This window comes from Catharus ustulatus, chromosome 6 (assembly GCF_009819885.2).
Source record: "Catharus ustulatus isolate bCatUst1 chromosome 6, bCatUst1.pri.v2, whole genome shotgun sequence".
In the NCBI taxonomy this organism is placed as follows: domain Eukaryota; kingdom Metazoa; phylum Chordata; class Aves; order Passeriformes; family Turdidae; genus Catharus; species Catharus ustulatus.
In genome coordinates this window covers 45549708-45562382 of record NC_046226.1, presented here as the reverse complement: position 1 = coordinate 45562382, position 12675 = coordinate 45549708, and the positions used below count along the sequence as shown (strand labels likewise).

At 51.6% G+C, this 12675-nt stretch overlaps 2 protein-coding genes across 5 annotated transcripts in view; one reads left to right on the top strand and one right to left on the bottom strand.

The window, feature by feature from the left end:
- Positions 1 to 402, top strand: part of HRAS (HRas proto-oncogene, GTPase) — a 39754-nt gene extending 39352 nt beyond the window's left edge. For both annotated transcript variants that reach the window (XM_033063012.1, XM_033063011.2), the window contains one exon: positions 103 to 402. The gene's annotated coding sequence lies outside the window, so the exon portion shown is untranslated. The remainder of the gene's footprint in view (positions 1 to 102) is intronic.
- Positions 403 to 7760: 7358 nt separating this feature from the next.
- Positions 7761 to 12675, bottom strand: part of LOC116997848 (USP6 N-terminal-like protein) — a 75496-nt gene continuing 70581 nt past the window's right edge. For all 3 annotated transcript variants that reach the window (XM_033062997.1, XM_033062996.1, XM_033062998.1), the window contains 2 exons: positions 12440 to 12592; positions 7761 to 12265 (listed from right to left, as the gene is read on the bottom strand). In XM_033062997.1, coding sequence (XP_032918888.1) covers positions 10971 to 12265; positions 12440 to 12592 — 1448 coding nt within the window. In that variant the 3' untranslated portion in view covers positions 7761 to 10970. The remainder of the gene's footprint in view (positions 12266 to 12439; positions 12593 to 12675) is intronic.

Genomic DNA, 12675 nt, shown 5'->3' with positions numbered 1-12675 from the left:
TGGGTACTAACAGGGTCATCCCAAACCAGGAGGGGTGAGTACTGGGAACAGCACTGCTTGTTCATGAGAATGGGTGCTCATGAGCGTCCTCTTCTGTTTCAGCTGTCTGGACCGTGTCTTGGCAAGGTTCCCACTGTGCAGTGCGCAAGGAAAGAGGTGAAGCAAAGGAAGAAGCAGACGGATTCAGAGGAGGAGTATGGGGGGGGAGAAGAGGAGGAGGAAGAGGACAGGGGGAGCATGAGGCCCTCCAAGGACTATCTCACACTTCATCCAAGCCTGCGGCAAACAACTTCTTTTTTTTTTTATCCCCATCCCCTCATCCTTTGGCCTCCTCCCACCCCGGCAACTGTACAAAGCCACAGATTGAATCACAGTAAATTATTATTTGATCGTCTCAACAAACCACCTTGATGGCTGTGTCGTCCTTCCAGAGGCTGCTGCTGCTGCTGCTCCAGAAGGATCGCTGGTGGGATGGCAGGGAGGAAAGGGTGCTGAGATTTGCTCTATACAGACCAAGGTCATGCTGTAGATCATGGAGGTGATTGGGGTGGGAGAGACAAGCTCTCAGGGCAGGATAGCTTGTGTCTGTCTCTAGCAAATCTTTGTTATGTCCTCCCCAGCCCACCTGAAACTCTGCTGGCCCCAAGTTTTGGGCGGGTGGAAGAGTGCAACCAGTCCAAGCCTGTCCTTGGCACCCTTTGAGTACTTTACTTTCAGCCTAGTCCTTGTGGGATTTATGGCCCCAGATGCAATGCCTGGAAGGGAAGAAGCATCAGGGAGGAGATTTGAGAGCTGGGTTCACCTCAGCAGTTTGTTGCTTCCCTGATTCCCTTCCTGTCAGCTCTTCCTGGCACAAGACCTCCATCATGTGTTGTACTCTAGAGGCAGAATTAGGACTTTTTGGTACCTTCCAGCTGCTCCAGTATGTACAGGTAAGCAAATCCTTGTCTGCCCTGTGCACGGCTTCCTTACTGGTGAGCATGTCGAGAAGGGCTCTTCTGCACTGCAGAAGCTGGCTCACTGCTCAGCAACTAAGACTAAAGGATTCAGGCTTCCAGCCCTTGGGTTTAGAGTGGGTTAGAGTGTTTTGGTTAAGGGCTAATCTGTTGGGAACCCTCAGCTCTGCTCCTTTGGGGTTTTTGCCTGAGGGCTGACCTTTGTGCCTTTCACTTGCAGCCCCAAGACAAGGCATTGCACTCAGTGCAGTGGGTGGCTTGGTACTCGCTGTCTTTCCATCTTCCAAGCTATTGCACAGGCTAATTTAGCTGGCATCCAGAATGTGGAGCATCAAAGGGGGAAGGTGATCCAGCAGAGTGTGGCAGGGAGCTGTTCTGCAGCAGCTAGCCCAGGCCTGAAGAGGTGCTGGATTTGGCAGCCAAGGTTGGTCTGGTTTTGGAGCAGTGAGGGTGGTGCGTGAGTCACAGCCTCATACGGCAAAACCAGTACGGAAACCCTGGTCACCCCAGCACAAAGCCACAGCCCACCCAGGGCCTTCCCAGCATCCATGCAAGCAACCTCCCATCCCACTCTCCATCGTCCATCATGCCAGGCAGCAGCAGAATTAAAGCAGCAGAATTCAGCTCCCATGCTCCTTGGGGGTGCTGCCTTTGCTTTTGGCCTGGGCAAGAGGGGACTTGTGCTAATGGCTTGCTTTCTGTAAATGCCTGTTCTGAACTGCTGTAGGGCACAGCCCTCACCCTGGCTGCAGCTGCCTGGCACCCTGTTCCTGCAGAAGAAGGGTTGATACCTGCTGGAGGGGCAGAAGTTTCCCAAGGGGAGAGTGCCCTGCCTGTAGCTGGATGTGCTGTTTGCAGCAGCGTCTCTCCCTGTGCTGGTGGATTGCTGAAGATGCTGAACCTGATGTTACATGGTCAGACTGGACCAGAGACTCCCAGAAAGCCTCCCATTCTGAGTTGTTTCAAGTGTGAAGCCTGGAAGTACGGAGTTTGTTCCTAAAGTTGGCATCTTTTGCACAACTGGCCACAGGACAGGGGTACTTTGTGCTTCTAGAAGATGACTTGGGGGCCCTTGCTTGGTAGTGTCACTGCATTAGGAACCTGGTGTTCTTCATCTGCAGTAGAACTTGTCCCATTCTTTCCCAGGCCCTTGGTAAAGGATGGGATAGATCTATGTGGAGGCCTTCAGAGAAGTAATGCACTGGGGTTCTCTCAAGGATTGGATGGCTCTAACGACTGAGAGTCTCCTCTCATTCCTGGCTGGGATCCAAATGCCATAGTCAAGGACTGGGAGCTGTGTTCATGGAAGCTGAGGAGCACCAGGGCCGAGGTGTCCTTGCAGGGCAGGCAATAGCTGAAGTTCCAAGAAACTGGCACATCGTGGTTGAGGGTATGCTAGAACAGCACTGGCCAGAATACAAATTACTTACAAGAGTCTGGTGAGGAGCAGGAAGCTGAAGTAAGAGCATCTCCTTTTCAGAGAGGTTTCTGCACTCAGGGTAAGTTTTTCAAACTTGTCAGGCCTGGTCAGTAACAGACCATCACAGGAGCTGGTTACCTGTAATTAGAAGGTCACAAGAAATCCAGACACAGGTCATTGTTCAAGTCCATGCTAAAAGCTGGAGGTAGGTTAGGAGCAAAAGGAGGTGCTAAAAGCTTGACAGTACAGCTCTTCTCCAAAAGCCATGTTTTAATTGTGTATTAATGCCGTACTGCATCTTTGTTCCAGGAGGAAAATCACAACCGATCAAAATGCATCAGCTGTGATGTGGTCTGATCTTTGCTGTTGACAAAAACCAGGTTCTATCACTTCTCTCACTTCTCTCAGGTGGAATTGTTACTCTTGACTTGCTGCCTTGGTGATGATGATTTGGGGACAGGACAGCATCTTTCTAGTCCCTGACAGGCAGGAGGTTGGTACACAAGCTCACAATGCTAGCTGAACTTCTCGAGTCTGAAAGTAATACCAGGATTATAGTTCCACTGGAGTGAATTCAGGTTTGGAAAATAAATTGAGGGGTTTGGAGTTGATTTTTCTCATAGTTATTCAAGGCAAATTTCTTCGAGAAGTACTGGAACTGGAAGATGGAGTTTTCAGACACTGCAGTTGTTTCCCTTACGATAGTTTGTTGTGTACCTCAGTTCTGCTTCAGAGGCATGTGTTCAGGTGAGCAGAATGTAGAGTTACTTTCATTATTGCATAGCTGAAGCTGGAAAAGAATCCAGAGGTGAGCTTTTTTCTGTATTTGAGTACATCAGCTCATCTCTGGCTCTTGTGATCTCTTCAGCTGGCTATGGCAAAGCTGAACTAAACTTGTGCTGTGGGTCTCCAGCCAGTGTGAAAATCAGCTCTGAGAAGGCTTCAGTCAGCACCCTACTGATTATGTTGAGACTGCATATGCCATGATGGAGGAGTGCCACCTCTGTACTTAAATAACACAATAGCTGACAAGGTCTGTTCTAATCTGGTCAGGTCCAGATGTCTCAGGACAGACATATAATACGTGTTCTTCTCTCATATCATTCAAGTGCCCCACACCCTGTTACAGAGACATCACAGCTGAGTCAACTGCCAGAATTGCTTAAAGGTCCTTAAAGATGCTTACCAAGTGCTTGAACAGATCTCATGCCTTTTGGTCTGTGAGGGCTTCCACAGAAGCATTCTCCTAAGCTAGCAGAGAGGGTGACTCCAAAGCAGGCGAGTGCATGGTGCTTGCTGAGGGCTTTGGCAAAGACCTGGGTTGTGCAGGAGCTGGCTGCAATGACTCAGTGCTGGAGTGAGACCTGAGATGTGAGGGTGGTGGTGGGGGCAGCTGAATGAAAGGCTGAGTTTTACACAGCACCCTTGGCTAAATGCTGGCCTCATTCTCCTCACCTGCAGTGTGGTTGGGTAGAGGAGCAGACCAGGTTTCCCTTCTGGACTACAGCCACTGCTGCAAACCGTTCCAGTACTTCTGTATCACTTCTTGCCTTCATCATAAAGGTAGGCAAAGCCACTCAAGTACCAGCTTCCCCAAGCCTGAGGTTACCGAAGTCTGTAGGCTTAGATGTGCCAGTGGAAGGGCTCTGATGTGAGGCCAGGCTGAGTGACTTTCAGGGCTCTTAATGGAAGAGGGACTTGTGAAACTGCATCCCATGTAGCCACAGGTACCTCTAAGGGAGCACATACCAGTTTTGAACAAAATCAGAAGCTTCTTAGTCTTTCTCTGTGTCTTAGGAGGAGACTGTTTTACTATGTGGAAGAATCGCTAGGCATTAGTGACTCCAATCCCTTGGACTCATGTCTTTGTGTGTGCCTTCTAAGTCTTCTCCATCCCCATCTTGGGGTCTTTTGTAACTGCTGCCAGTTAGGATGCTCATGGGATGACTCCACCTGCTGCATCTCCTGGTGAGACATTCCCGCTGTGGTTTGGTTGTCTCCTGCACTGTCCTGGTGCCGACATCCTTGTAGGTGAAGAGGATGCTGATGTATGCCCTGGGGGCCTCCTCAGACACTGAGGCAGTAGGAGTTGGGAGATGGTTTGGGAACCAATCAGACCTGCCTCTTTAACATGCCAGGCTATTATTTTCTCCATATGCTGCTTTATACTTGGGGATGTGCTGCAGGAAGGGGATGACATTGCTCAGAGAATGTTTTGACAGCCACCATCCTGGCCCCCAGCAACTGGTGGGAAGGGGAAGAGGCAGATAGGCCTGGCCCCATGTGCAACTCCTTTGCTCTTGCTAGGGGTTGAGTACAGGATCTGTAGCTTAGGAAAGCCAAGGTACCAGCCCTAGTAAGGGCTGCTGGGACTGGGGGTCTTGCTCTGCTCCCCAAGTTCCATCCACCGCTGCCATACAAGGAGCATGAGAGCAGCATGCTGCTCCTGCAGGTGCCACAGCAGCAGGTGATGGATGACAACACAGCAGCACGGCCATGGCAGCAGGACACAGCAACACGTGAGCAGCAGGTGAGCAGCACAGCAAGCCCAAAAGGAGGAACACTCCCAGGCCCAGCCAAACTCCCAACTGCCCTGCTCAACTGGCTGGGGCACAAAGCTGCCAGACACAGCCCACCCATCTCTCTCCCCGTGCTGTATCCTGGGAGCAGAGCCTAACCCAGCACAAAGCCTTGCTCCCTCCTTCAGTTTGGCTCTGGTCCAGGCTCCACTTAGCATCAATTATTCAGTGCCGACTGGCTGAAGCCTTGCGGAGGCACGCAGGGGTTGATGAGCTTTCCATGTTGTGGGAGGTGGGCAGGGATGGTGATGAGCACAGCCAGGGCATGGCAGGGAGCCAGAGCAGCAAGGACAAACATGGTCTCCTGCCTGACCCAGCTGCTGGTGCTGCTGGTTTGCCTGCTCCTGAGCCAGGAAGGACAGGAGCCACAGGGGGGCTTGCCAGGGCACCAGAACTGAGCACAGCTTGGAGAATTTGCAGTTCCGCCTTGGGGACCAGCCCTGGAAGCTGGAGAGCTGCTAAGATGACAGCAGTGGCTCCAGCAGGAAAAGGGGGATAGATAATATGGCAAATACCAGTATTATTATTGTAAGTGCAGAGAAAGAGGCATTGGGAGGACCAATCCTCAGTTGATAAGACCACTAGAATTTAAGCAGCAGCCTCAACACCATCTATGGAATTCATTTGCTGTCCAGCAAGGGGGTATTTGTAACCTTGGGCTTCGGGATTGTCCTGCTCTTTGTCCCCTTTGAGCAGCACCCAGGCCCTGGGGGGCACAGGAGAGGGCAAGGGGTACTGCTGGAATGACACAGAGGCTGTCTACCCTCCCATCCCCTCAGGGACACAAGTACCTCCCGTGGTGACACGTCCCTGCTGCAGGGAGCATGCCATGACCTGGTGCACCTGGCAGCAGCTGGAGGCCTGGCATTCAGTCCAGGCTGGACACCAGGCATGGCTTATGTTCACCCCGAGGTCTTAACACTGCTCTGGTAAGAGAGGGAAGGGCTTAGGCTTACCTGTGGGCAAGTCCCAGGGGTGGTCTCCCCTTGGAAGGACTTGCTGCAGTGGGTGCTTGGCACCCCAAAACCATACCTGAGAGCCCCATCAAGCATCAGTTCAAGGCTGGGTATCTCTGGGACTCCTGCATTAGCTGGAGGGATGCTGTCAGATGAGGTGGTGGAGCCACGCCTGTTCCTGGTCCCTGCAGGCACAGGGTCAGAGTACCACAGCCACGAGGCCACAACCAGGCACATGCAGGGTGTCTGGGGATCAAGGATAGCAATAAGCAGTAACTTCATTTTTTTTTCAACAACCAAGTGAACCAAGGCTGTTTAATGGAGGAACACAACCCTCAAACCTAGCACAACTCACCTTCCCTTGGGGAAGCTGCCCTTCTGGACACTTCTGCTCTCTCCTTGACAGGGATGCTGTTTTGGCAGTTGGATAAATGCTATATCTAAGCCCTGCACTGCCTGTCACATAGGTAACCATGGCAGATGTTCAAACCTGGTCCCACCTGGCACTCCCTGAGAGCCAACAGGTTCACAGGAGCTGGCTGGTAGGTGGGAGATTGACATGAAGCAGCTTGTACAATGAGGGTGCTTGTGAGTACCTGGAACACAGGAGGGATGAGGTTTGCTTCACTCCAGCCTGGGGATCTCACCCTTGCATCCAGTGTGAAATGGCACAGGATATGTACCAAGAGCTGCATCCTCAGGGTGCTTCTGCACTAGTAGACTGCAGTGTTCAGTGGTGCTGGGGCTTTCTTTTTGTTTTTCTGTGGTGTTTCAGACCAGGTTTTAACCAGTTAATATAAATGAGCTAATTTAAGGGCACTGGAGAGCAATTTTTGTTCCTGTTTGACCTCTTAAGTGAGACAGGGCAGTGATAGAAGCAGGAAAAGCAGCCTACATCACTCAATGGGTGACAGACACATGGGGATGCCAATTTCAGGCACTGCTCTTAAATCCTAGGCTGCCATTCAGCTAATTCTGGCCCCTCCATCTGCTTTCAGTCTTTGTACCCTCTGTGCTACTCTGGCAGAGACAGCCTGTTTACCATAAACATGCTGCTTAACACAGAGTGGCAGCTTTCTCTCAGGGGAGCCAGAACCCTGCTCACATTTAACACCTCAAAAGCAACAGCACTGTGGTCATCTAAGCCCAGGAAACCCTGGCCATGAAATCTGGGGTGTGTCAGAGGTACTGCTCACTCACAGGTTTTTAAAAATGCTCCTTCAGCTGTCAGCAGCACCACCTTAGGCTCCAGTGACTGCTGGAAACGTGACTCAGCCCTGACTCATGAGTGAGAGTCGCACCCACCCACCTGCTGTGCAAGGAGCTGTGTTCACCCGCTCCTGGTCCAGCCCTTCCTACACTGCCTACAGGCAAGAAAACAAACTCCAAACACAAAATCTTGGCCAAAAAACAAGCTTCAGCAGTGCTGCTGATCAGCAGCCATGTGTCAGAATTGATGCTGCCCTTTGTTCAGCTGGGAGAAGACAGTGGTAAGTAGAAAGGAGCATTTTTCTTTCCACTGCTGCTGGGGATGTGTGGATTTCGTTACAGTAGAAAACCAGGGAAGAAAGCAGAGATGGAGCAGGATGGACCTGCTGCAGCTGCAGCATACTAAGTAACCAAGCTAAAAGTTATCAGGAGAAGGCAACCAGTCTTGGTGCAGCTTCTGCTCCTGTAAGAAACCTCGTGGAGTCTGAATTTATGCTAAACTTTTTTAACCATTATTATTACAACCATGTAAAACACAGCATCAAACACTCTGAACAGTTTGGATCAGCATAAAAAGGAATTATTGACTTTTTTTCCCAAAAAACCACTTCCTTTAAAAAAAACAAACTGAACAAACAAAAAAGCAGACAATTTTTTTTTTCTTAAAAGTAATAATTATAATACATTAGAAAGAGTCATGGAAGAAGCGTTCCACGCTGTAAACAAGAATAGCAAATAAAAAGGAAAGCAGATGGTAGCCAGGCTCTCAAAGTGCATGGCTGAGAAACCCTAACCTCAACCTCTGGCCCTTGCTTGGAGCTGGGTCCCGTGGCTCCTGCTGCCTGCCAGTGCTGCAGCCACTCAAAGTGCTCTATCACAAACAAACAACACAAAGGAAAACAAACTAAACCTACAAAACCCAAACCCACAGCATTGGTCTTTACCTACCATGGAAGGCAGCAAGGCCAGTGTTCTCTCAGGGCTACAAGGGTAAGGATGGGGGAAGCTGCTTTCCCCCATTTGCTCACAGTAAGAGTGAGTTTTGCTGAGGCAAGGTTGCAACTGCTGCAGGGGGCAGGGCAGGGCTGCAAGTGGCTTGGGTTAGCTAATTGGTCCTGCTGAACTGCCACCCTCATCCTTCTCCTTCCCTTCCTATTCCCAATGAAAGAGCTGAGGCTGGACCAGGCCTTGCTGGCAACAGACCCAGCATGGCTGCAGCTTTGTCTGCAGTAAGAGGCAGGGGAGACAGGAGCAGGCAGCTCCTTAGGGATATGCATTGATGTGTTCAAGTGACAGCATCACACCAAGGACAGCAATGCACATTGCTGGTGGTTTCCCCAGGCCTGAAGATGACTGAGGACCTTGCTGCTCATTCCCTTTAGGGCTTGGAGGGAAGGACAACTCTCACCTCTTGCCCTGTCAAAATTGATGTTGAACATCATGCACCAAATGCCATGCAATGAGTACTATGCATTTGACAGCTCTCCAAAATTAGAGCAAACCACCTTTTTAAATGTTAATACTGCAAAACATCCCCGACACACACTGTGTGAGGAGTCCAGGTGCACAAGCAACACGATGTGCAAAGGCTGTGTACCTGAAATGAGGGAAAATGGGTTAAAACAAGGGGAAAGAGATCTCAGCTCTTGCATGTGTGATGCTCAAATGAATTAGAAGGAGTAATATGTGGCCTTCAAGGAGAGGACAGAGCCCCAAGCTACAGAAGCCAAGCCAAGATGTGACCAACAGCTCTCAGATGCTTCTTGTTGCTCCCCAGTGAGCTCCTGTGGCCAGTGGGCTGCTAGCAAAAGGCAATGGATATCTGTCCTGAAATACTGCACAGGTATTGTAACACACAAATACGTTTAACTATGCACAGTTACAGAAAAACATACTCTAAAAACAACTCAAGCACCATTGTCCTAGAAAGGACCTGTGGTGTCTCAAAACACAAATACTGAACATTCAAAGAGCACTTTTCCTCAAACAGCAACACTGACTCCTCACAACACCCCTGCGAGGTAGCTAATAGGGTTATCCCTGCTCTGCAGAGGGAGAGGATGGGCAAGGTTGGAGGCTCAGTGGAAGATGGGGCCTGGGACAGAGCTGGGGTTCCAATGAAAGCTGAGGGTGCTGTGGTCTGGCTGGCTACATCCAAACAAAAATCCAGTGCTCCCTTTGACATGCCCTGCTGCAAACAAACCACCACATGTACACAAGGCAAAATAAACCCTGATAAATCATAGAACCATAGAATATGCTGAGCTGGAATGGATCCACCAGGATCATCAAGTCCAGCTCCTGGAACCCATAAAGTAATTCAGTGGAAGTTTTCTGCTGGGCTTTCAGGTAGGCTTTAGATCAGGTTATAAAACTGAAGCAGCCTGTGAGATAAAAAAAATAGTTTCCAAAGTATTTTTAGAACTTAAAGGAGCTTTTGCCCAGAATCTCTGTTGAAGGTATAGGAATCCCAATTGCAGTCCCACCTAAGGTGGCACTTGCAGCTACTCCTTCTGGACAGCAAAGTCAAATCCAGCATATCTGGACTACTTCCTGCTTTTTCACTGATCTGCCTCCCTGATGAAGTCCCTTCACCTCTAGGTGTGAAGTAGATGCTGGAACCAGAATTTTGGACCAGCTCTTTCTATGGGGTGTATCCCCACATCCCGACACAGCTCCAGCCAATGGCCTAGGCTGTGTAGCAGCAGCACCCTGGGATGGGGAGGAGATGGACAAGCCTCTAGGACTTGGTGCACGAAGGGCAAGCAGGCATGTGGGCATCCATCATGTCTAAGTTTCCTTCCTTTTGTTAATTCTGTGTGGGCTCAACCAGAGGGCTAAGATCAGGTTCTGGGCAATGTGTTCCCCCTTCCCCAATTCCTACACCCTTTCCACTCTGACACTTAACTTACTCAAAGCAAAAGTGGACTTATCTGGGGCACTGTGATTAGACTCCACCACACCTCCAGTAGCTTGGTAGTGCAGGCAGGTTTCCCGAGCCAGCAGCCCCTTGTCCTGTTTGGGGAACAGAAAGGCAGCGAGCCTGCTCGCTGCGCTGGCCCTGCGAAGGAAAGGCCAGCAGCAAGGGCACTCAGCCCAGGAGACCAGGCTCCACCTTCATCGCTGTCCTTGTCACCTTGAGAACCTGGGAAAGAACCACCCTGCTTGGCAGCCCCCCACCAGGGTGAAACCAAGGAGATGCCCCAGGGACTCAGCAGCCGTTAAATCTGTCCTCCTGAACACCATCCACCACAGCAGCAGGAGCCAGATACAGCCAGGCACTGCCTTGTGGAATTGCATAGAGGGAGCAGTGGGCTGCCTGTGTCCTGCCAGGATGCCATGGCACTGCCTGGAAATTCTGCTGCCTACAGCTGCAGGTCTGGGAAATGAAATAAAGATCTATTGCTACAAAGGCCTTTGAAAGCAATGCTGTGGCTGCACCAATGGGGCATTTTAAAGAAAGCATTTCAGACTCCGACACCTTGTGCCTGCTTACTTGGTCGTGGGTTCCCACAGCAGACAGGAGCAGGAGAAAACAAGCAACAAACTCACCAGCCCTGCCTCTTTCCCCAAGTGATGAGGCTTGGGGAGCTTTGAGGAACAAAAAATGAAAGCATTTTCCAATTTGTCCATAGGAAACATGCAAATCCAATCTGCTGGTGTCTCCTAGCGCTGGTGGCCACCACTTCATCTCCTTGCTGGCCGCTCGTACCAAAGCACAGCTTGATGTGTGATGGTGCTGTGCTGTCACCCCGACAGCCCTGCTGACAGAAGGGGATCCTGTAAATGGGGCAAGGGTGCTTCTCCAGAACCCACTTCTTCTCCCTTAGTTTCCCCTTCCTCATCCCCACTAGAACGTCACTGATTTGGGCAGCTTTGTCAGGGAAGGAGAACCTGAAAGGAAACTGTTCTCTGAGCGGGATTTGGCAACCTGCAGTGGTAATTTTGGTTTGGGGCTCAGCGGGGGTCGTGGGGCTTTCAGTGCATTTAATGGTTTCTGGAGGCTTTTCTGGATCTCTGCTTCCTCTGGGTCTGGTGTAAGAGGTGGTGGCATGCAGGTGGTAGGCAGGGGATGTCCAGTCTCTGACAGAGGCAATGCCACCTGCTTTCTGTTCAAGAAGTCCTGCTCTGTCGCATGGGCCACGTGGAGGGGAGTGGTGGTTTTGATAACGACGTAGGGGCTGTTCCCTTCCACCACAGGGGACCCTGCCCGCTGGGCGGGGCAGCCCTCGGCCAGCCCTGCTGCCTCCGGCTCTCTGCTGGACAAGATGGGCACGCTGCCCCCCGCCTGCCTGTGCGCAGGCAGCGCGCCTGCGGCCTCGGGCCAGTGCGTGGTGCCGCTGGCACTGCCCAGCCCATTGTGCTGCAGGCTGAGGAGCTCTCCTGTGGATGCAGCTTTGGATGCCGAGCGCTTCAGGCCCATTTTGTCCGGCAACATCACCCTGCACTGCCTGTCTTCCGCCGCCTCCTCCCCGTGCTTGCTCTCGGGGGAGCCATCGCTCTGTGACGTGCAGGAGAGCTGCTGGCAGCCGGCTGGCAGAGGATGGGGGACTGCTTCAAGCACTACGTCTCTGCTCAGGGAAGATGCCTGTTCTCCCACTGGCAGGGCAGTGGGATTTGGCTGCCACACTTCTTGATCCGTAGCAGAAAGCTCAGCAGTGCTGGAGTCGGGAGGAGCCAGCCTGTTTTGGAGAGAGGAGTCTGAGGAGCTGTGCTCAGCTGGGCCAGGGAGGGAGACTCCATGGTCCACCACAGCACAGCCAGGAGCAACAAGAGGCTGCTCTGGAGGCAGGACCGTGGGCAGGAGGTGTTGCTGGGCCTGCATCTCGCTTGCCTTCAGAAGAGATGATGGCTGCTTGTTCATGATGGGCTCCACCTGACCCTCCTCATCCAGTGGTCGCCCATCTGAAACAGGCACGTTTGTTTCTTCAGCTGCTTCACTACCCTGGAAAGTGGGAGTCCTTGCTTCCACCACTGTCATTCCTCCTGGTGCGCCAGGAACTTTGTGGGGATGGGCCTCCCTGTCTGGAGTGTGCTCACCCACCCGGCCATTCTGGCCATTGGCCGTTGCGTTTTCCTTTATGGCTACTGGGTTGAGGGAGAGCTCCAGGCCCAGGGGTTTCCTTGGAAACTCCTCAGGCTTTGCTGCATTGGAAGCAGAGAAAACAAAATGAAACCCAAACTGTGCACACCCAGAATGTGAGAAAGACAGATGCTTCCACACAACAGGTGGCAGCCCCTCTGGGCTGCCCCAGCTCTCAGCCACACCAGTGGGATGCTCTGGTCCCTGCTGGGCTGCCCACCTTCCCCTCTACCCACCTGGTGGGGGCAGGTCAAATTTCATCTTGCGCAGTTCCGTCATTGACACCTGCAGCTGCTCGATGACAGCATCGTCCTCGTACTGCAGGGAAGCAGCAATTTTCTCCTGCAGAAATTCACGTAAATCTTCCAGTGTCATCTTCAGTAAGCGCTCTGGGGGATGAGAGAAAGGAGTAATGGCAGTGGTACAGACAAATTTCATGGTAGCACAAGCGTGAGTTACACCATGCTTTGGT